Below are 24,007 nucleotides of genomic sequence, written 5' to 3'. Positions count from 1 at the left end.
AGAATGGTTTGGGTTGGAAAGGACATTAGAGATCATCCAGTCCACCCCCCTGCCACGGGCAGGGACACTTTTCACTGTCCCAGGTTACTCCAAGCCCTATCCAACCTGGCCTTGGACACTTCCAGGGAGCCAGGGGCAGCCACAGCTTCTCTGGACAACAGAGAATATCTGATCCTGCTGCTTGTCCTGTGATGCAACAACTGTTCCCAAGATAATAAATAAATAAATTATAATAATCATTCCATACACAAACATATAAAATAGTTGTATTTTTTTTTTTCTGTGAAAGGTGCTGTGAAGAAAAAAAATAAATCTGGTCTAGTGGAAGGTCATCCTGTCCATGGAATGAAATGATTTTTCAGATTCCTTTCATCCCAAACCTTCCTCCATTCCATGTATCTGTGATACATGAAGTGCAGATTATCAATTTTCAGGTGTCACCAGCAGCACCTTAAACTTTGCAGGTGCACAAAGAGCACATGACAAGTGAGATTAATGAGTTTTCCTCAGCATTTGTCTGTACAGAGTTTGAATGATATCAAGCAGACACATGGAGGTGGCAGCTGACAGCTCAGGTTCTCCCTCCATCATTTACTTCAGCCTCTTTCTGTGCAAGGTATTTTTTGATGTTGTTCTGACCCAGCAGCCTCGATATCAACAATAAAACCTCCCCCTCAGCCGTGTGCATTGTTCTCTGTCTGCCTCCCTGCTTTCTTTGTTTGCTTTCCATTGCAAATTTGCAGGTGCCATCCAGTCCTGAAGGAGAGGTGTTTGTGTCCATTTCCAGGTACTCCAGGGACAGGGATGAAACAAAGGCTGCAACAAGAACCCTTCAGCTGGCTCAGGTTCCCTCTGAATCCAAGGATATCCTAGCTGAGATATTAATCTCAGCTCTCAGACAGGATCTGTTCTTGTACCTTGTCAGACTGGAGCAGACACTCAGCTTTCTCAGCAATTATTTTTTAAATCAGGAAAAAAATGGTCTTGTTCTGTAGTGATGGCCTGAAAATGTTTGCCTTTTAAAATTTTATTTCCATGGGAGGTGAAGTACAAATTTAAAACCTCAGGTGTGTTAACAATAGTGGAAGAGGAGTGATTGCCCAGTAATCTCACATTCAAAATCCCTCCCCATCATTTCCAGAATGTCCTCAGTATCAGACCACAAGTGCTCATATAGTCACAGTCCCCTTCAAATTAGGATCAGAAATTATCCCAGAAAAAACCCAACTCTGAAATTCAAGGACCATCTCAGTCTGCCTTGATGCCTCTGCACTTTGTTTGCTCTTTTTTGTTCTCCTCCTTTCCCAGGTTTCTTTCCCAGGTTATTCCAGGTCAGAGACATGTTTTATGTGGATCACAAAAGAAATGCTCACACAGAGTGGAAGTTCTGCCCCTTGCCTGAGGATCTCTTGTGAGAAGCTGCTGAGGGAGCTGGGAAAGGGGCTCAGCCTGGAGAAGAGGAGGCTCAGGGGGGACCTTGTGGCTCTGCACAACTCCTGACAGGAGGGGACAGCCAGGGGTGGGTCGGGATCTTCTCCCAAGAAACAAGGGACAGAGCAATAGGAATCACCTCAAATTGCACCAAGGGAGTTTTAGATTGGAAATTAGGAAAAAATTCCTTCACAGAAAGCTCGGTCCAGCCCTGGCCCAGCTGCCCAGGGCAGTGGTGAAGTCCCCATCCCTGGAGGGTTTTGCTGATCTGGCCTGGGACTCACATCCCTTTGAGTAAGGAAGTTTTTATGAGAAGGGAAGACTTCTCATTAATTTTGAAGTTTTCAGTCATGGCATAGCTCTGAAAATAATACCTGGGATGCTAAATTTATGGGAAACATCTGCTGCCCCAAAGCACTTAACCAGATTTGTGTTATGGCAATGTAAATCAGCAGGATTTGACTGCACTTGGGCTGAAGTGGTCCTGGGACTGGCTGAAAACCTGACTTTATCTACAACATTGTGAGGAGCAAGTGACAGAGTGGGATGGATGAGGTGCCACTGGGGGTGGTCAGCAGGGAAAATATGGGGGGAAAATCTAATAGCAACCATTGGGATTGAATAGACAAAAACTTTGTGCTGTGGAGGAAAAAACACTTCATTTCCAGGAAGGAAACAAGCTGAATTTCCAGTTTGGCCTTGGGATGGAGGATTCTCAGTGAACAAAATTAATCTCCATCCTGATTTACAGCTCATGGAGCCCATGAGCTGGTTCCTGGCTCCCTCTTGTGGGAAAAGGTGCTGGAGGAGGAAGGGACCTCGTGGTGCAGAATTTGCTCTGGTGAAAAGGTAAAAGCAAGAGGAAATGCCTCTTTGCTCCATCCTCAGCACTGGTAATCCACAGGGAAAATGCATGGTGATTATTAATATGTTTTGACAGCAGGGAGGGGATTTGGTTTCAGGCATCAAATTTTAGAGAGGAATCGAATTTTTGGAGGGAGTCACATTCAGGGTAAGTGTTTAACTATGAAGTTAATGTTTTCTAACCTCATATAATTTTATAACTTTTCTATCACTTTAAAAATCTCTGTAACTATAGCAATACTGAGAGCTCTGCTCTTACCAGGATTAGGCTGAGCCAGAGAGGAGTTTCCTGGTGCTTTGCCCATTGCACTGCTGCCCACAGCCCCTGCCTGTATTGCCCCTCTCCAGACACCCTGGTACCCAGCAGGCTGTCTCCAGCATGTCTCCATGGGGTGGGAATGAAGCTGGGAATGGAGTTGGAGAGGGCTAAGGAAGGCTTCTCCTCCTTACTGATACAGCTGTCCATGGCAGCCTTGCCCTCAGCACCCATGAGGAAAGGACTGGGCAGCTGCAGTGGTGGGGCTGGAGACAAGGGAGCATCCTGTCCTCCTTGCAGGAGCTCCTGGTGCCACTCTCAGCCAGCACAGGGCTGTGGCTGGGGCAGGACATCTGGAGCTGTGACTGGCCTGAGCCCATGGGTGCTCCACTCTGCCAAAAACATTTCTGAGCCCACAGCCAAAATAATTTCTGAGCCCACAGCCAAAACCCACCTTGGGCTGTTGCATGTTCCCCCTTGAGCCACCATCCTCCCCTGGAGCATCCCTGAGCCTGGTTCCTGCCCTCACTGACCTCGTAGTTCCCCTCATCCCACCCCACACCTCCATCCTGCAGGCTGGGCTGGTCTCTGCAGCCACCCTCCCCTCAGGCTGCCCCTCCATAGCCACAGCCCTGCTTCCGGGGTGCAGGGACACCCCAGGGTGGTCCCCAGGGAAAGGACATTCCCAGGGGGCAATCCCAGGCCCCAGGACCCCCCCACATCCTGACCTCGTGGCGCAAGGGCAGCGCGTCTGACTCCAGATCAGAAGGTTGTGTGTTCAAATCACACCGGGGTCAGTCTGGGGTGCCACTGGCACCCCTCTGCTTTTCTGGGGGGCTGTTCTGTGGGAGGGTGTCTTAGCCTGGGGGTGTGTATTCTGTTTCCATCTGTTGGAGGTGGGGCAGTTATCTTCTATTAATTGGGCAGTTTTCTTTATCTCTTCCACAATCCATCTTCCCTCCAGAAGAGCTCTTCTGTTCATGGCCAGTGAGTGTCCCTGCATGACTGATAAAATTACATATCCCCATTGGGAGATGCTACACCCAAGGGGAGGAGCCAAGCATTCCTACCTGGATATAATCTGAGGTTGGGACACCACAGGAAGCCTTTTGCACTGGATTCCCAGAGGAGCAGCTTTCTTTTCCACTGGATTCCCAGAGGAAGACCAGGCCCATCTACAGCACCCCTGGAGCTTCAGAGGAAAACTCCACCCTTGTACAGGATCCCTGCTCCAGCAGAACCACAGCTGGCACTGCAGGAAGGCTGAGCCACCATTTAATGGGACTGCTGCCAGCACCCTGATCCACAGGGTGTCAGGGCATATTCTGACACTGACAGTGGTTTGGTTTGTTTTTTTTTTTTTTTTTTTGTAATATTGCATTTGTATTTTTAATTTTCCTAGTAAAGAACTGTTACTGCTATTCCCATATCTTTGCCTGAGAGCCCCTTAAATACAAAATTATAATAATTCACAGGGAAGGAGTTTGCATTTTCCATTTCAAGGAAGGCTCCTGCAGACACCTGTCTGTTCAAACCAAGACAGAGGGCCAGGGCTTAGGGTGCAGGGGCATGGACTAGACTATATGGGGAACATGGTGCCCAGAGCTCTCCTTTGAGCAGAGAGCTGTGCTGGTTGGAAATTATGGGTCAGGATGAAAGCAGGGAGGTTGTGTTGTGGTGGGTGTCTGCCATAATTTACCTCAAGAAGGAGTTAATGCCTTCCTCAGAAAAATGCAGGAAACTTTCTAAGTCCAGGCTCAGCCACTTCTGGAGGACCTGGACATGCTTGCCTGGCAGGGTAGCATGGGGTGGTAGGGTCAGTCCAGGGGATTGAATATCTCCAAGGATCTGGAGATATCTGGAGGGGAATCAAGAGCAATTACTCTGTGTAGGATTATGGAAAAAGGGACAAGTTTCTGATGAACAACATGGAAAGATTTTTTTCAAGAATTATTAAGGAAGACCATCTGGAAAGCTCCAGTCTGGGCAATCACAGTTTGGGATCTGCCTGAAGACTATGGAAACAATCCCTCAGAAAGCCATGCCCAAAAGGAGGAAAGATGTGAAAATGACTGGAAGGCCAAGGATTTACCAAAGGCACACCACCCTAGACCAAAATAATAGATTTCTTTGAAGAGATGATTTCTTTGAAGTCAAGTGGACACTGAGGAACATAATTTATCTTGACTTTGGTTTCACCTCTGACAAGGTCTCCCAGACGTGTCCCTGCAGCAGGACACGCACACAGAGCAGCTGAGCTCAATCCAAAGGCAAAGCAAAGGGCCAGGACCAGGCACTGAGCACCTTGGGGTCAGGCTTGGAGGTCCAGGGGACCCTTCACTGCTGGATGCTGAACTGGCCGTGCTTTGGGGTCTCTGTGGTGGGAGCAGAGGCTGTTCCACACAAGGAAGGACACGGCCAGCCTGGCAGGGACACAAGGGTGACCAGGGGACAGGGCCAGTGGCGCAATGGACAACGCGCCTGACTACGGATCAGGAGATTGCAGGTTCGACTCCTGCCTGGCTCAACACTTTTAGCCAGACCATGGAAATTCCTCCTGCTCCCTTTCTGAGCACCTTCCTTCTCCTGACCATCATCCATCCTCCCTCAAGCTCCTCATCTCCTCTCCCACACTCCAAAAGGGGCAGGGATGCAGCCCACAACAGAGACAGGGACACCACAGCAAATCCCACAGCACAATGCAGGTGCCTCCAGAACTGCTGTCCCACAGCCAGGACAGAGCCAGCACTCCCAGGATGTCCCAGCACCTCCTCTGCCCTGCTCCCAGCCCCCTCCAAGGCTCACCCTGCTCCTGCTGCCCTTTGCCAGTGCCTTGACAAGTTCTCCATGTGACAGCAATGGTCTCAGAGTAGGAGAAGGTCCCAGCGAAGCTTTGGAGTTTCCATCCTTGGAGTTATTTAAAGTTTGACTACAACCCGATGTCGAAAACCATTGTGCTCTGAGTGGGGATTAGATCACCTGCTTCCCAGGGAGCACCTAAAATCTATTTTTTCTGTTCTTAATTAATTCTGTCCCAGAGCCCATGCAGCGACAGGAACCCCCTGGGCTCCACAAGGGCCGGGCCAGTGGCGCAATGGACAACACACCTGACTACGGATCAGGAGACTGCAGGTTCAACTCCTGCCTGGCTCGCAATTTTCCTGCTCACAGCCTGGCTGTCACATTGATGGTGACAGGGGATATCTTCCCCCATGGTGCCCTGACTCTCTCCAGTGTTGTCCCTTCCTGCACAGCAAAACTTCCCTTGCATCAGGGGAGGCTCTGACTGGGGAAAAAAAACTCTCTGTGAGATGGTAAATCAACAAGAGAGGAGCCCAGAGAGGCTGTGGCCTCTACATCCTTGGAAATATTCAGAGTCTGAGCATGCAGTCCTGATCTGCTGTCATAAATTAAGCAGAAGTCTGGACTGGAGGACACCACGTGTAATTTCCAACACAAATCACTGTTCTTTGATGTAAAATTCCCATTTCCATGTTCTTTTGTTGCTTCATCCCATATTTGCACACTCGTGGTCCTGTCATCACTGTTTTGGACCTTCACTGTGTCTGTGGTTTGGGCCAGGAAGGTTGAAGGTGTCCATGTATAGGGAAGCCCAGACCAATTGGCCATCAAGCAAGATCTTACTACAACTCACCTGCCCACCTCTCTGTCACCAGGCTGGAGCAAGTGGAGGTGGCCTTGGGCAAAGCTTTCCCTTCCACTGGGCACCACAGCTCCAGGGAGTTCTATGAGGCCTGGGAAGTTTAACTACACGTCCCATAGGAAGGCAGGATGCCTCCAACCCTCCAGAGCAGCTGAGCTGAGCCTGGAGCTCAGTACAGGCATCGCCTCTCCTGGGTGGTGGAACCTGTGGGGGCACAGGTGAGGAGGGCAAGGCTGACATGGAATGGGCAGGTGGGAGCAAGCTGAGATCCTGCCAGTTCCCTTTAGCCACCAATAAATCCAGGTGGTCCTGAAGTGAGGACAGCAGGTGGGATCAGAGGCTGGGGTCAGTTTCTCAATGGACCATGAACACACCTAACTATGGATCAGGAGGTTTAAGCCCTGCCTGGATCGCCCTGAAACTGGTGGTGGGGGTGAGAAGGGACAGCTGTCTTCCTGAGGTCCTTAGCCTTGCAGGATTTTTTCCATCTCTCCAACATCACCATCACAGGAATGTCATTTTGTGCCATCAAAGCTGTGAGCAGGGCACTGCTTCCAGAGCAGAACTTGTCAAGGCACTGGCAAAGGGCAGCAGGAGCAGGGTGAGCCTTGGAGGGGGCTGGGAGCAGGGCAGAGGAGGTGCTGGGACATCCTGGGAGTGCTGGCTCTGTCCTGGCTGTGGGACAGCAGTTCTGGAGGCACCTGCATTGTGCTGTGGGATTTGCTGTGGTGTCCCTGTCTCTGTTGTGGGCTGCATCCCTGCCCCTTTTGGAGTGTGGGAGAGGAGATGAGGAGCTTGAGGGAGGATGGATGATGGTCAGGAGAAGGAAGGTGCTCAGAAAGGGAGCAGGAGGAATTTCCATGGTCTGGCTAAAAGTGTTGAGCCAGGCAGGAGTCGAACCTGCAATCTCCTGATCCGTAGTCAGGCGCGTTGTCCATTGCGCCACTGGCCCTGTCCCCTGGTCACCCTTGTGTCCCTGCCAGGCTGGCCGTGTCCTTCCTTGTGTGGAACAGCCTCTGCTCCCACCACAGAGACCCCAAAGCACGGCCAGTTCAGCATCCAGCAGTGAAGGGTCCCCTGGACCTCCAAGCCTGACCCCAAGGTGCTCAGTGCCTGGTCCTGGCCCTTTGCTTTGCCTTTGGATTGAGCTCAGCTGCTCTGTGTGCGTGTCCTGCTGCAGGGACACGTCTGGGAGACCTTGTCAGAGGTGAAACCAAAGTCAAGATAAATTATGTTCCTCAGTGTCCATTTGGTCATCAAGGAAGGAATTGTATCGTCCCAGAGTGTTCTGCACTTGGGAAGTACCTGGTCCCTGTCTCCAGCCATCATCACATTCTTCCTTCATTTCAGGAACATTCTCACCTGGCCTCTGAGGTGGGATGGAGCAGACTCTTCTTTTTTACTCTCTTCTTGAGAAAAACTCCTCATGATATTCATCAGGAACCTTTCTCTATTTCCATCGTCTTACACTGAATCATTGTCCTTAAACACTCCAGTAGTCCCCTGGACTGACTGTACCAGTCCACAGTGATGTTCCAGGGAAATATCACATGGAGATAAGTCCAGATCCCCCTGGAGCAACTGAGCCTGCAGTTGTGAAGCTTTTTTCTCTTTTCAGAGAAAGCCTTCACTCCCTTCAGCTTCCTCATGAGGCAAAGTGCAGCAGACACTCACCACACCTCCCTGCTGTGTCCTGCACTTTGCTTATGACCTGTGACCTGTGAATCATGGATTTGGTATTCATGCATCTTCCAGGTGAATGGGACTTCAATCTCCAGGGAAGTACTGGGCTGTGGAGTTTTTGCCTTTTTTTTGGTTAAGGTTGGGATTAAATGCGTGAGATGGAATTTCATATTTGGACTCAGATGTTTATTAGTTCTTATGTATATTATAGTTTTACAAACTGTGAGTTCTACAGTATCTTATTTTAACAAACTAAAAATGGAGTCGGATCTCTCTCTCTATAAGGTTTTTGAGGATAAATTATTTAACTAAAAAATGACACTTAAATTATTTTTATTTTTGACTTAATAACTAACTACTTGTGGATCACAATACAGATTTTTTTTCTAATTACACAATACTACTCAAACCTATGAAGAAGAAGAAAGTGAAGAAGAAGGACTAAATTCTGTTCTAAAACCTCTATCTTGTTTTATATATATTACTATATTCTAAAACCTTAAACTCCAAGTTTTCTATTATGTGATATTACACACTTCTACTCAAACTCCACACCCAGAATCCCAGTTCTATTATTCAGTTTTGGAAGTTTTTTCCACAGCTTCAGGTCAAATGCAATGTTCTCTTGGGAGTCAGTGTCTGTCAGCACAGAAAGTCTAAAATTCTTAGTAACCAGGGTTCCAACACTGGGCCAACATTTTTCTTGTCTCTCTGGAGGCACCACATCCAGGAGTCTCTTTCTCCTGGGACAGGCTCTGCAGGGCTGCTCTGGGCAGTGGCCATTTTTGGCCTTCTTCCTCTGAAGCGTCTCATTTAGATATTCTAAATACCTAGAATATTTTGTTTAGCAAGGCAAGGCAGGCAAAGATGGTGCCACTTCTCTGCCAGGTAAAGCAAAATTCCCATTCCCTCAAAGAATGCCCCAAATTCCAGCACGATATTTGAGCAAAAACTGTCTCACTGCTGACCTCGTGGCGCAATGGCAGCGCGTCTGACTCCAGATCAGAAGGCTGTGTGTTCAAATCACACCGGGGTCACATCCCCTGTCATCTCCTGGATGCTTCCTTTTGCCCCCCCACTCCATAACTCTGTACCCCAAATCCCTTCAGAAGGGCAGGGGATGAGCCATGGCAGAGTGGTCTTTACTTGCCGGATGAGTGTTCAAAGTTTCTTCAAAGTTATGCTTCTTCAAAGTGTAACTTCAGCTTTCCCTATCCTATCCCATGAAGCCAGATGTGGCTTCATGTCTGCAGATGAATTCTTCTGGTCCTAAAATCCCTTTGGAAAGGCAAGGAACTGTTATGGGGGATAAGATCCCTTTATACATTCTTCCTCAGATTGAATAATTCAAATTTCTCCCCATCTCTCTTCACATCCTCCATATCCAACTCCCCCATCACCTTGATGGCTCTCACTGAACTTGCTTCACTGTGTCAGTGAGGTTTTTTTGTTGATTCTGTTGAAACACCTGGCTGTGGGGAGCCTAAGCTGAGCCATCAGGACTGGTCATCAGGATCTTTAACTCTCTGCTTGGTCTTCTCTTGATTCCCCATGGTGAGATGGACAGAGGGCATGGAGGGCTGGAAAAAAAGCTTGAATCTGTAGGAATGGCCTTATACGAGTTATAATTCATAAAAAGTAGCTGAACTCCTTTAAGGGCTCTTTCAAGGTGAATTTTGAAATATATAAACAGGAGACATACTGAGATAAGACAGTGGATCAATAAAAAAGACAAGAAGCTAAGATCCCTCATCCCACAACTCCTGGAGTGCCACCAAAGGGTTGAGTGAGCAGGGATTTCCTCAAGATGTCGCTGCCTCACTGCTTTCAATGTCACAGAATCATTGAGCTTGGAAAAGACCACCAAGATCACTAAGTCAAGTGTCCTTGTTCTTGGCTCTGTCTCTGTAATGTGATTTTCTGTCCCTTTGACTTCTCAGAATGGAAAGAAACTCAGGTATTTCCTTTTGTAAATCTTCCACAGATGAAAAAGACCCAAATAGTACCCCAATAGTACCCCAAATTTTTCAAGATGCTGTTTTAGGGAGAACTGTCATTCTCTTGAAAGGATATCTGGTAGGAAGCATTATTCTTGTAGACTTCCCATCAGAAGTATTTTCACTGCCGGCAATGGGAACAGTTCTACATTTCATAAAAAAATGCTGAGTTTACAACTATTCTCACTTTTCAAAGGGCCAATCTCTGAAGACTTCTGAAAGCCTTTTTTTTTTAAGCAGGAGCATTTTGAGTCGCAATCTAGGGAAGGTGTCCCTGCCCATGACAGGGGTGTGGAACAAGAGAATCTTCAAGGTCCCCTTTCAACCCAAACCATTTGATGATTCTATGAAGAGCCTGGTGATGAGGTTTAATCAAAGGGAAACTTCAACAGAGAGTAGAACTTGATGTCTCCCATTCAAGGAAAGTTGTCATAAACTACTTAATAACCAAGATTATTTCATAATCTTGAGACTCTCGAAATGTTTCCAGTTAAAATACTCTGTCTTGCATAAGCAAGAAAATCTTTGAGGCTGTATCAAATGAGGAAATGTGAGGAAGAAAAGCTTAAAAAGTTCCATATTGCTGTAAATTGCTGTAGCAAATTCTCTTTCCTATATAACTTTATTTCCCAGAGAAAATCCAGTTCTCAGGGAATTATGATCGCCCTATAGAGGTCTGTTACATAAAGTAGTTTACTCTGAATATTGACTAAGAAGTAGCTTGACCAGAGGAGGATGTGAAACCTGAAGCTGGGACTCTTTCACACAGGGACAAATTGGGTTCAACTCTGAACTTTTTGTGTCAGGTGGAAATGCTTTTCTGTAGAAACTTGAAGTAGGTTTTGTCAGCAAGGCAGCAAGGTTGGTTTGTTTTGGTTTTGTTTTTCTGTCTGTATAAGCAACATTGTCATTCTTGTGTCACCAGGCTTCCTTCTAGTATGATCCCATGACTGTTTTGGAAGCTGAAGTTTTGTTTTTATTTCTCTCCACCCTGTTGGTTCAAGTCTCAGTGTCCAAGTTGAGAACAAGGTCACATCTCCTTGTGAGTGACCAAGGAAAGGTAGGTTATGGTCTGCTGGACCTTCCTAAGGATAAAGAAACACGGAATGGAAAAGGTTGGGAGGCACCACTGGAGGTCATTTGGCCCAACCTCCCTGCTCCAGCAGGCTCATCCTAGAAGACATTGCACAGGATTGTGTCCACACAGTTCTGGAATATCTCCAGTGAGGGAGATTCCACATTCTCTCTGGGAAACTTGTAGGTCCTCCTGTTTGTGGAGGGAGGATCATTCCATGCCAAAAAAAAAAAAAAAAAAAAAGATCTTTAGCCTTTATTCCCTCAGCATTTGAACCAATCAATGAAGGGACGGCTGGAGAAGTGATGGAGGAACCTATTAACATTTAGACACCAGGAAGAATTTCTTCATGGAAAGGGTGCGCAGGAGTTGGGAGGGGCTGCCCATGGAGGTGGTGGAGTTTCCATCCCTGGAAGTGGCCATGGAATTACTGGATGACCCTAACCCTAACCCTAACCCTAACCCTAACCCTAACCCTAACTCAGTGCTCCAACAAGGTGGGGATTGGTCACAGGTTGGACTCACTGATCTGGGAGCTCTTTTCCAACCTAAATAATTCAGTAATTCTGTGATTCTAACGGACTTTGTGTCTCTCATTTCCTCTGGCCAAGCCTGTCCTTGGTGCTCTCATACCTTCCCTGTTTACATCTACATCTGACTCCTGCTTTAGTGTGGAGCAGGATGGGGGTGTCAGGGCTGTGATTGCTCAGTCTCCCATGTGGGGATGAATTTTTATAAATATCTTCAGCAATGGCATGGAAAAAAAACCCCAAAGCGTGGGGTTTTGGCAATTTTATCCCAGCTATTTAAAAGCCACACCAGCAGCAGAGAACTTCCTAAAATGGAGCAAGCTGGAAAATATATAACAGAAGTACTCTGGGGTAATAGATTTAGGGGAAAATAACACAGGTTGTGACACTGGGTAGTTTCTTTCCCAATGTATATTTTGTTGACAGCATGTGGTTGATATTTATCTTTCTCTGCAATCAGGAGGCAGAAGGGTTTTCAGCTTGTACACTGATATCTTTAAAATCAGGCCATAAACCAGTATGGGATGGGTTATCAGCTAAGAATCTTCAAGAGAGAAATATTTCCTTGGATTTATTTCATGGGAAAACAACAATAAAAAAGGCTCAAAGCAATTTCTTATCTCTATCTCTGTTGCAATACCCAAGCCTAGAAATCATCAAACTTCTTCGTCATCAGATTCCAGACCTTAATTCATAATTAATTTCTTGTAAACCCTTTTTTTCTATTTTTTTCAGCTGTTTTGCCAGGTGCAGACCCAGGATGTACTCATGAGTGATTTTCAGGTTCCTGTCTTAGGAACTGGGTGAATATTAGAACAAATTCCAAGAAAACCTGAATAAAGCACAGGGATCACCCTCGTGAGCAGACGCCAATGCTGGCAGTGAGATGTAATCAAGAGTAGATTTTTAAAATGAATAAATGTCTAAATGAATACAAGCCAGAGCTCATCAGTTTGTAGGTACCATCATCCTAATTGCATTCCCTGCTCTATCACAGTTCATTAGCTTTTCATAGCCCCAGAAGTGTGTTAGACACTTTTTATGCCTTATATTTGCAGTAAAAAAAGTCATGATGGGAATTTTTCCCAAGGGAAAAAAATGGCAAGATGAGGCTGGAGCAGATGGCCCTGCTCAGCATATCATTCCCCATCTCCCAAAGCTGATAGAGAAATAATATAGCTCCTAGACTTTTGAGCATGGAAAATCAACCAAATTTCTTTCCTTTGCCTGAACTTTTCCCTGGGATTTTGTCCCTTGTGTAAGAACAGGAGCTGTCTGCAAATGGGATCTGATCCAACAGCTTGGATCCTTCCTTCCTTCCTTCCTTCCTTCCTTCCTTCCTTCCTTCCTTCCTTCCTTCCTTCCTTCCTTCCTTCCTTCCTTCCTTCCTTCCTTCCTTTATACTTCTGAGATTTTATATCATATTCCTGTTCATATTCCTGTAACCAAAACTGTTCTTGCAACTAAATCACTGCATAAGACCTATGTCCTTTACTTGGTGAAAATGGCTGATTAAGTACAGAACTGCTTTAATCTGAAAGGCCAATTTGATTTTAGAGCAAAAGCCACTTTTCACTTACTTGTGGTGTGATTGCAACAGCTTTGATCCAAATAATGTTTGGACTGCTGAGAATAATGTTTTGAACTGCTGAGTGTCCTGGGGCAGGAGGAGTGAGTGGAGGGGAAGGAGGGAAGGAAAGGCTCTGTCTACCCTCTCCTGTGAGAGCATCCATCACAAAATGTCCTGGAGCAGCACCATGTCCATGTTGGCATTAAAACAGTGTAGGGATAGAGGTACAGGGTCTGGCTCTGTAATATCGGCTAAACTGGCTCAGTTTGGGCCCAGAATTGTCACAAACCCATAGGGGCTGTTATGGGCTAGGAGCCCCTCTCTATGGATAGTTTTAATCCAGGTGGCCAGCCACCCTTGCTGCCTCAAAATCACAGAATGCTGTGGGCTGTAAAGGACCTTTGCACCCACACCCACAAACTCAACCTCACTGCCCCTCTGGAGGGCTGGAGATGGGGTAAAAGATGGGTTAAACTCTGTTTTATCCCCCCAGCAAAGGCGTGGGAGTGAAAATGTGCAGATGAGTTGAGAAATGCAGACCTAAATGCTGCTGGGAAGTCTTGGCCTATCCAAAGTTTCCTAGAAGTGTGTGGCTCATTACCCAAGAGGAATCCCATCCTTGAAGGAGGGGGTGAGGTGCTGCTGTTCAAGATGTGGTTTCCCAGGAAATTCATGCACAGGGGAGCAGGAAATATTGGCCCTGCATGGCTCTGTGGAGACCTCTGTGCAGAGGGGGCTTGGGGTCATTGAAATAATCTCAAACATTTTGTAAACTTCAGCAGATGAGAGTCAGGATGGTTTATGCCATGTCAACATGTCTGTGAGGAAGGGGGATAAAAAATTAACAACTCTGTGACTTCCCTGTTTGTTGAGGGATTCTTCCATGCTGGAATTGTACATCTGCTGCAATGTCAGCCCTGCTCCCAGCTGAGGTTGGAGCAAACCTCATCCCCCAGCATGGAGACCAGCGTGGTGGGGAAAATATATCTGTGAATAGAGAGATGAAATGAAAGAGGTGAAATGAAAGGAGAGGCAGAAAGTATATTTACATGGTGCTCCCAGAGGTTCATCTGATAGACCACAGAATGGAATGTTTTGGGTTGGAAGGACCTTAAAGATCATCCAGTTCCACCCCCTGCCATGGGCAGGGACACCTTCCACTATCCCAGGTTGCTCCAAGCCCCTTCCAACCTGGCCTTGGACACTTCCAGGGATCCAGGGGCAGCCACAGCTTCTCTGGGCACCCTGTGCCAGGGCCTCCCCACCCTCATGTGTATCTCAAGGAGATATTTAAAGGGCATCAGATATCAAGGAAATGCTCAGAGTCTTGTCTCTATGACTCCTAAGAAATATTATAGTCATCAAATTTCAATCCACAAAGGGTATAATTATAGGAAAAACTAATTTCAGGAAAAAAAAGTTTTGAGAAAAAACATTAACTCAAATTTAAACTAGAACCTGGGAAGCAAACAATTGGGTGATGTAGGAACAAGTGAAGAGCCAGGCACTGCCACTTCTCATCCCCAGCAGATGTGGCCCATTTTGGGTGGGAGAAAGCAAACTCCACTCCCAGCTCTGGCCCCTGCATTACACAATGCCCTGATTGGCCCAGTGGAAATTGGTGACATGCTTGATGATGTCATGGCTTGCACAACTGGGTTTTGTCTCTGATATTGACCTTCGAAGCTGTGGGCTGCTTTACAGAGGGCTAGAAATGAGGTAACTGAGTAAATCAAAGTATCCAATTATTCCGGGTGACTCCTCCAGCTGGTTTTCTCTGTTCTTTAGAAGTGTCCAAGGCCAGGCTGGATGGGGCTTGGAGCACCTGGGATAGTGGAAGGTGTCCCTGCTTATGGCAGGGGATAGGACTGGATGTTCTTTAAGGTCCTTCCAACCCAAACCATCCTGTGATATGATATTTCAACTGATATTTCAATTTTATAACTGAATGGACACACTTTTTTTGTAAGATTAGTGATACCTTTTCTTTTCTGTGCCATCTGTACAAGTGGAGATCTGCAGTGGTTGATTAAGAGGGGATTTAGACATCCATAATCACTGTGATTTCTCTTGGGGACAGTGGCATCCAAACAGAGAAGGGAATGAAACTCTGGGGAATTCCAAGCTTTGATCAGGACACTCACCTGTGTAGAAGACAGATATTTAGATCTCAAAAATATTGTTGTTATTAGTTATGATTTATAGCAGAAGAAAGATTGCTAGCAGCAGGACAGAGGAATTCAAGACAACTGAACCATGAGGAGGGGGAGAAGGACTATTGATGAAGCATCTTATAAAAGGCTCATTTGCAGCTGGTGCCAAATAAGACTAATATGAATAATTCACAGAATTACAGAATCACGAGGTTGGGAGAGACCTTCAAGATCATGAAGTCCAACCCATGCTCCAACACTTCAACTAAGCCATGGCACCAAGTGCCACATCCAATCTTTTTTAAACACATCCAGGGATGGTGACTCCACCACATCCCTGGGCAGGCCATTCCACAACTTGATCATTCTTTCTGTAAAAAACTTTTTCCTAACATCCAATAAATATTTCCCTTGGCGCAGATTAAGACTGTGTCCTCTGGTTCTGTCAGCTGCAATATTTAATAATTATAATAGGATTAGCTGCAAATACAGTCTGGAAAGCTTCTGGACTGAGCAGGGCCTTTCTCTGGGTTCTGAGATGACATCATTTGACCATACCCATATTGTGCAATTCTTGGCTTCCAGTCCAAGGTGACCACACCAGGTGCCTGCTGGAATAGTTCCTAGCCAGGACTAATCACTGAAACAGCCCAGGAATTTTTGGCACAGGGCTAGCAGAGGACAAAACTGCCAGGGCTGTTCTAATAATTGAATATTGCAGAGGATGAGTTTTCAGTGGTCACATCCTGAATCACTGCTCACACTCTGCTGCCTGAATTAGCTGCAGCTCAATAAATTGTAATGTGGTCATGGATGTAGCAGGCACAAGGGAGTTGTCTACTACAGATGAGAACAAGGAGAAGGTCAATGCCATGCTGACCTGACTGATTATAGATATAAATATATGTGAATCCAATTCTTGTGGCTGCAGCATCAGCACCTCCCTACCTAAAAAGTGTTGTGGTGTTGTGAGGGGTCCCCAGGACAAGGTGAGAGATGAGAATTTGACTCCATGTTCTCAGAATGCTGATATGATATGATATTATAAGAAATGATATACTAAAACTATAATAAAACTATACTAAAGAAAGAAAAAGGATACATCAGAAGGCTAGACAAGAATGATAATAAAAACCTGTGACAGAGAGTCTGACACAGCTGGCTGTGATTGGTCATTAATTAAAAACAATTCACATGCTGGGTAAACAATTCTCCAAATCACATTCCAGAGCAGCAAAACAGGGAGAAGCTGAAGCTTCCCAGCTTCCCAGGAGAAGAAATCCAGGTGAAGGGATTTTTCATAAAATATCATGGTGACAAACAAGAACCAGTGGAGTTTCATGGTTCTGTTTTTCATGGTGATGATGGTGCCAAAGACAACAGAACCTACCCTATACACCACAGGAGCAGACATTTAAATGATGCACAGAGGGAAGCATTTAGACCGTGCTCACTGTCTAATGAAGACACTTCTGGTGTTTTAACTTGTCATCAGCTGTACAATAACTCTTAAAAATTAAGGCTTATTCTGTAGGATACCATCCACACAGAAGTCTCAGTATTTTTTAGGAAAAGCAGCAGCACTAGGGCAGTGTGACAGATCAGGGAACTCCTCATCAGGACCAGAGAAGCACCAATCTTTTCTCCACAGCCTACAGAAGATCCTGCCTTCCTCCTTCATCTCAAACACTCATTATTATTCCTTCTCACCCTCCCCTTCACAGAGGAATTCCCCTTCAGCTTAGAGGCACAGAGGACAGTACATTCTCCCAGCTGGTGTTCAGTGCTGTCATTTGAATTTCTATTTAATGTTGACTCAGTGTCTGGATTGCAGCAGGAGGGCACAAGCAGCTGAGTTTAAAGCAGCCAAGGGCAGGTAATGATTGACCAGGTTCCCAGACCTCAGCACAGCACCATCCCTGAACCTGAAATGAAGAGGAGCCTCCCCTTGTGCCCTTTCAGTGACACCAGCCAATGTCTCACACCCCAGGATTCATTAACTCATCTGATGTATTGCTCCTCATCTAAAAATTTTAGGATATTTCTTTAATAGGAGACCTCTGTAAGCTGTTGTCAGGCACAGTGAGGACTGATGGAGAAACAGAGGTAAAACCTGCCCTGTGCACCCATTTAGCCCATGGGAAATGGCACAAACCACTCTAATGACAAGTGATGTGTAGGAATATTGTGTGTGAAAGCCAAGTGTGTCCATTAGAGGATGTTCACTGGTAAATTTTCATTTTCAAGCAACCTTGGCCCTCATTTTCCCATTCTTATTCTTATTGTGCCCTTGTCATAGCTGAGACAGAGACAGCACAAAGCAACACACTCCATTTTCAGAAGGCTTCAAACTGATTTTATTATACCATGCATGTTTTTTGTACATTCTTACAAAATGCAGAAGTTTACACTTTACTCATAGAAAACAAAGTGCTCATTGGAATAGGCAGTTGCAGGTTTCTCTTATCTATCCTTCTTTCTTTCTTGGTTTCTATGTCAACGACCTTGTTAGAAAATTCTTTCAGGGGTAAACATGGATCCTCTTATCAAACTTCTCTCTGGCTCATGGAAGTCACTGTAAAAACTCTTCCACATGCCCTTAGCAGGATGATGTCAAAGGGTAGAAAGATGGAATCACAGAATGGTTTGGGCTGGAAGGGAGCTTAAAGATAATCCAGTTTCAACCCCCTGCCATGGGCAGGGACGCCTTCCACTACCCCAGGTTCCTCAAAGCCTGATCCAGCCTGGTTTTGAACAGTTCCAAGGATGTTCCACCTTCCATCAGACCAGGCTGTTCCAGATGGAGCAACCTGGGGAGTGGAAGGTGTTCCTGCCCATGGCAGAGGTGGAACTGGATGATCTTTAAGGTCCCTTCCAACCCAAATATTTTCATGATTCTATGATTCTATAATAATGATTTGTGCTATCATTAGGAAGCCAGGAGAATACTGGATTATGTTTTAACATGCATTTAGTTTTAATGGAACATAAGCACATGATTTCTTAAATAACCCTGTGCCTACGAGATTTTAAAGGCATATTTATATTTACAATAGTAAAATGAAGTTTTGTCACCACCCAAATACTTGTACCCTGTTTTAAACAACCTATCTCAAAAGAATAGTAGTTTTTAGACTTCTTTTCATTTGTCATTAGCTGATGAGTCATACTCAAAAGAAAACACTGAGGCAAACCCCTCCTATATAACATCATGTATGGTGCTTGCTGTGAATTATTATGGGGGTAGTTTGTTACCCAAGGAAGGAACAGGAGAAGAAAAACCCCTGTTTTGCAGAAGACTGAAAAAATCAGCTTGAAATGCTGTGTGCAAAGTTTTTCCCCACTCAACATTCCAGATTTTCCTTGCAGTATCACCTTTGGAAAGGGGCTGCTGGGGCAAAATTCAGGAAAATTGAATTGCAAAATCCCTCCAGCTCCTCTTTGCTTAGAGAGCTTGATTTCTCTGGGATAGGTACTTGCAGCTCCTTGAATTCCCAGCTCATGTGTGGGGGTTAATGTTCAACAGAGATCTCCAGGACTTCATCCTGGCCCTGGGTGCTGTGGGATAGAGTTCCATGCACACACTTCCATGTTCCAGCCCCAGGTCACTGCTGTGCTGCATGAATTGTTCTGCTCCTTGCCTGTTTTGTACAAGTTTTGCCCGGTTTTAAGCAACCAGTTTGCTCCTGTCTTTGTTTTTGTTAGCACTCAAAGCCATGGAATTTTCCTCTTGCTCTGAGTGACATTTTCAGGTTGCTAGCAGGGCTCAAAGTGTTGGTCCCTTCCATAGAATCATGGAATCCTTGAAGAGTTTGGGTTGGAAAGGACCTTAAGGCTCATCTCATTTCAACCCCCTGCCATGGGCAGGGACACCTTCCACTGGACCAGGTTGTTCCAAGCCCCATCTTTGGTTGTTTCCAGGGTTCATCCACCACCTCCCTGGGCAATCTGTGCCAGGGTTTTGCCACCCCCGTTGCAAAAATCTTCTTCCCTCTTTCCTAGAGGGCCATTCTCTTTCTGCAAAATCTGTTCAGCAAAATCTGAGTGCTGTGGCAGTCCATACAAATGAAATCATATAATTTAACTTTAATAATAGATTGACTTTGTTCCAGAGGAGGGAAAATAAAGCCATGGAAGTGAGTAGAGCTTTTTCAAATAACAAAAAGTAATCACAAACTTCCCCAGGGCCACACTTTGATTTTATTTGGGAAAAACACCCCTCCTCCCTCACTTGGATGTCTTATGGATAAGTGCTTCCATTTGCACAACATTCCCACACTGTTCTGTCTGTGTGAAAGACAGGTGAGGGGAATTCACATTTCAAAGGGTCTTGAGAAAAAGAGAAGAGTTTTATTTTTTGGTTTATTCGTGCTGGTGTGGCAGATCAGGTGTTTGCCTCTGTGTATCCCACTAAAGAGAGAAGAGAGGGGTGACAAATTAAATTTCTTCTCCATTAGAAATGGGGAAAGTTGAAGAGTTGCTGGCAAGGGAAAAGATCATTTTCAAGGCAAGGGTGCAGAAAAAAAAAAGAGGGACAAAAAAGGAGCACTTGGCATTTCTTGGTTAATTAGACTTTATGAGTGGAAGAGGGAAATCAGTGTTTATCTTGTTATTTGCTGCATAAACTCACCTTGTTGCCTCTCTCTCAGCTGCTCAGTCTGGCCCATTACTGTGCAAATTAAACATAAACCTCAGTAATGTTTTCATCCTTCGAACAATTCTTGGAACAAAAATGCCATTAACTCTGAGTTAAATATAATGAATGAGGTAATAAGGAAACAAACCACTGAACCAGAATGTCAGAGGTAAGAACTGCAGAAACACCTGGGCTGTGGCAGTGTTTAAGCTGTTTATTAGCCCAGGATTTTTTGAAGGAGAACCTTCCTGCATTGACCTCCTTTTAAGAAAATTTACAGCCACAGGGATCATGCTCTGAAGTGAAGCCCCAGAAGATGCTGCCCTTCAAAGCATTGTGTCAGACATGATTCCTGTGGAATCAGCACATTCTCCCAACATTTAAGGGCAATAAGAGGGGAAATAGTTGGCATTGCATCACAAGCTTGTGCATCTTTATGAAGTAGTTTATTTCCTTTAAAGGAAAATAGATATATGAGTGAGTGTTAGAACTCTTAACTCCTGAGGTTTTTAATCTGGACAAACGAACTGAATGCAAAGAGAATTCGCCCCTTAAGGCTGAAGGTGGAGCAGTGGGAATGATGTGGGATGAAGTGCCAGGCTGAATGGGGCTTGGAGCAACCTGTTCTAGTGGAAGTGTCCCTGCCCATGGCAGGGGTGTTGGAATGAGATGACCTTTAGGGTCCCTTCCAACCCAAACTGTTCTGTGATTCTGTGACACAAGTGAGGAGTGAAAGAGCTTTGTGTCAGCCCCGTGCAGTGGGTGAGGCTGTCCTGAGACCTGTTTAAAAAGTGACAGAGAACAGTTGCATCACCTCAGCTCTTTCCCAATGCTTTCCTCTGCCTTTGACATCATCCACCTGGCTACAGGGATGGGGAGATGGAGACAAAATGTGACATGAACTGTCAGTGAGTGACAAACCCAGGGTCAAAGCTGGGTCTCCACTCCAATGGTCAAGTTACATCAGGGAAGGTATAGGTTGGAAATTAGGAAGAAATTTTTCAGCAAAAGAATAATGAAGTACTGGAATGCTCTTCCCAGGGAGGTGGTAGAATCACCGTCTCTGGATGTGTTTAAAAAAAGACTGGACATGGCACTTGGTGCTATGCTCTAGTTGAGGTGTTAGGGCATAGGTTGGACTTGATGATCTTAGAGGTCTCTTCCAACCTCATCATTCTGTGTCTTCCAAGTCCCCCTGACCCATCCTGGTGCCTGTGTTGGGAAGAGGTTTCCAAAAGCCATGAAAATTGGTGCAGCTCACTCAGGCTTGGCTGATGGTCAGATTATATAACTGGCCCGTGAAGTGGAAATTCACCCTTGGGGGATTGCAACACATTCACTGCCACCTGAGATAAGGGGTCCAGCCCCTCTCCAGAAAGTTCATGGCAGTTACTCATTGACTTGTCACACAACCCCAAGGGCCCTATAAATACCAGGTGTCTGTCCCAGCCCTTGCTCAAGCCAGCTCCAGCCACCATTGGCCTTTCAGGTGCTCTGCAGGACCTCACAATCCACAAGCAGCTGACAGCCATGAAGATCCTCTACCTGCTCTTCGCTGTCTTCCTCCTCCTCTTCCAGGCCACTTCAGGTGAGAAGCAAAACTCCTACAAAGAGCAAAAGGGTTTGTAAGCAGAAGAGTGTTCACAGGGGGGCAAAAAGCCACCATCAGCTGAAAGGCAAAAATCTGATGCCACAGGGGTGGTGCAGTGGTGGGACCAGGAGCATCTCCACTCAGAATACTTCCACTTGCTAAAAAAGACAACACATGACCTGTTGAACATTTACCTGTCATCATTTCAGGCAGAAAGCTGAGATTTTAACTCCTGCCACTCCCCACAGGTTCTGCAGACCCTCTTTTTGCTGACACCGTCGAGTGCCGGAGCGCACAGGGAAGATTCTGCCGTGCTGGGGCGTGCCCACCCACCTTCACTGCCACGGGGACCTGCCACGGGGGCATGATGAACTGCTGCTCCAAGTAGGTGACAAAACATCTCAGGGGCCTCAGAAGGTCCCCTGTTTTATCCCCTCTTTCTCTGAATAATCAGCAAAACTTTAGTGGGGCTTGCAGGGCAACCCTCGGTGGGAAGGTCCAGAGGGAGGAGGAACACGTGCGTAATGTTGATGTGTGCTTAGGGAGAAAATTCATTTGAATGGAACTTGTGTATGGGAGAAAGAATTCAGAATTCAGAAAGAATTCAGAATGGTCAAAATGTCCAAGAATTCAGTATTTTTCACTTTATTTTGAATTTTTATGGGAAAAGAAAGAAGTTTTTTCAAGAAATTATTAGGAAAATACTTCACAGCATTTATACCCATCAGGGGAAGCTTTTTATCATCCGTCTGGTTTTATTTTAAAATTTACGTAGAAAAGAGGGGAGAGTGTTCACAGAACTTTGCTTTTCAACCTCTTCCCATCTCTCCTTCCTTCCACCACTGTACAGCTCCTAGAAAGGTGATGAGGTGTGAATTTGTCAGTGAGTGGAGACTTGGGAGTGCATTTCACTTTTGACCTTGGAAACCACTTTCTAATAATGTCTGGAGTTTCCCTGATAGCCAGATTTTTTTATTTCCTTAAGGCTTTGGTCATGCTTTTGAGGAATGCTTTTCATCTTAAAATAAAACATGCTCTCCATCTAATTAATTATTAGAATAACTTTGTTCAATTAATGGCCATGAGATGATCCTTGCCAGCTGCAGTGACATTCACACCCCCAAATTCAGCGCCAGATTAGGAGAGGTTCCTGTACCTTTGATGAAGAGGACTGGTGTGATGATAAAATTTATCCCAGCCATGATGTTCAGGCAGATCCCCAGCCACTGATGTGACAAGACAGACCCTGGCTCAAAACAAAGGGAGAGCTCAGATCTGTGATGTCTGAATTTTCCAGAACTCCTTATTCTGTGATTCTGTTACTTATAGAATTGCCAAGGCTTAAAGGTTCCCAGAAACTGAAGAAATCTGATGAGGTGGTTCTAGAAAAAAAGTTTTATACATCTATTTAGCAAATGGGGATCCTCAGTGGTTTCAGAAGCCCAAGTAATTCCAATAATAGGGCAGGTTTGTTGCCAGGAGAATAAGATGTTAAGGAATAAGATGCTAAGGATGCATTTGGGAATTCAGGGAAGCAAACGGAACAGAAGGAACCTGATATTAGATGATTTTACAAAGCAGTGATGTGATCCCTCAGTTTCTGTGACCACTTATGCTCCTTGGGAAGCAATTTCCACTGATAGCAAATGGACTGGGAGGAGCAGATGGGAGAACTCCAACATCAAATTTCTGTCAGAACATCTGCTAGACCTGACAAAAAGAAAACTGAGCCTGGGAAAGGAACAAGACCTCTTGAGTTTGGTTTCAGGTGTAATTTTCCTACAGAAATACTCTTTCTTTAAAAATGTACCTGATACTGATGGATGTTACTGTTCAGAATTAAAGTTCTTATATTGGCTCTTTGATTTTCAGCTGAGCTGACCAATACAAGAGTAGAAGTTAAAACCAACAGGGTATTCTGGAGTACAATATAAATATTTTTTTCCAGCTCAGATTGCTTGAAAACAAATTTTTGAATTTAGACATGAAGGGCTTGGTTCAGCAGGACACATTGAGAAGTTTATTGGCATTTGAAGTGCCTTGGAGTATTTAAATCATATCAATGTATCTGGCTGAGTTAGCTCTAAGGGAAAACACTGATTTTCAGAAAAGAGAGATGTCTGGAGGCCAAGCAGATACCCCAGACCACTTCAGATGGCACTAAACTTGTATGTTCAGCAACTACATCAAACCCCCAGTTTTTTATTTTGGTGCAAACGGAATAAAAAATGTCATTACAAGGGGTCATATAACTCATTTGCCAGTGGCCACAGTTTTATACACTGGTTATCTGCAGACCTGGACACCCAACACACACAGAGATGTGGTTTTTAAACCTGCAGGCTGGACCCACCCTGTAAGTTCATTTTGAAAGGTAATTAGAAGGTATTGAGGCTTTTAGAGAACAAGATGAGGTGGAACTGCAGCACAATAACAAGACCCTTTGTATCCTTGCAGGATTTTGGCAGAGTAAGAAGAAAAAGCTTTCCTGGATCGCAGCCCTTGAACCAGCAGCATTTCCACTGCCTTGAGGAGCTGATTTTCATGGATTCCTCCT

At 45.4% G+C, this 24,007-nt stretch overlaps 1 protein-coding gene and 5 non-coding genes across 6 annotated transcripts; 5 read left to right on the top strand and 1 right to left on the bottom strand.

The window, feature by feature from the left end:
• The first annotated feature begins 3,276 nt into the window (after positions 1 to 3,276).
• On the top strand, positions 3,277 to 3,348 carry TRNAW-CCA (transfer RNA tryptophan (anticodon CCA)). The gene has a single exon. It is a non-coding gene; the product is annotated as a tRNA-Trp (tRNA).
• Positions 3,349 to 5,005: 1,657 nt separating this feature from the next.
• On the top strand, positions 5,006 to 5,078 carry TRNAR-ACG (transfer RNA arginine (anticodon ACG)). Its single transcript has one exon. It is a non-coding gene; the product is annotated as a tRNA-Arg (tRNA).
• Positions 5,079 to 5,631: 553 nt separating this feature from the next.
• On the top strand, positions 5,632 to 5,704 carry TRNAR-ACG (transfer RNA arginine (anticodon ACG)). Its single transcript has one exon. It is a non-coding gene; the product is annotated as a tRNA-Arg (tRNA).
• A 1,390-nt stretch (positions 5,705 to 7,094) lies between these two features.
• TRNAR-ACG (transfer RNA arginine (anticodon ACG)) lies at positions 7,095 to 7,167 on the bottom strand. Its single transcript has one exon. It is a non-coding gene; the product is annotated as a tRNA-Arg (tRNA).
• A 1,696-nt stretch (positions 7,168 to 8,863) lies between these two features.
• TRNAW-CCA (transfer RNA tryptophan (anticodon CCA)) lies at positions 8,864 to 8,935 on the top strand. The gene has a single exon. It is a non-coding gene; the product is annotated as a tRNA-Trp (tRNA).
• A 12,426-nt stretch (positions 8,936 to 21,361) lies between these two features.
• LOC139593683 (gallinacin-10-like) lies at positions 21,362 to 21,838 on the top strand. The gene is made up of 2 exons (XM_071434946.1): positions 21,362 to 21,447; positions 21,699 to 21,838. The coding sequence occupies exons 1-2, from the start codon at positions 21,390 to 21,392 to the stop codon at positions 21,836 to 21,838; spliced, it is 198 nt and encodes a 65-aa protein (XP_071291047.1). The 5' UTR covers positions 21,362 to 21,389.
• Positions 21,839 to 24,007: the final 2,169 nt, after the last annotated feature.

The sequence above is a fragment of the Agelaius tricolor genome, unplaced genomic scaffold (assembly GCF_023055355.1).
Source record: "Agelaius tricolor isolate 1412-34295 unplaced genomic scaffold, bAgeTri1.0.p SCAF_1, whole genome shotgun sequence".
Classification (NCBI taxonomy): Eukaryota; Metazoa; Chordata; class Aves; order Passeriformes; family Icteridae; genus Agelaius; species Agelaius tricolor.
This window is presented reverse-complemented; position numbering and strand designations above follow the sequence as displayed.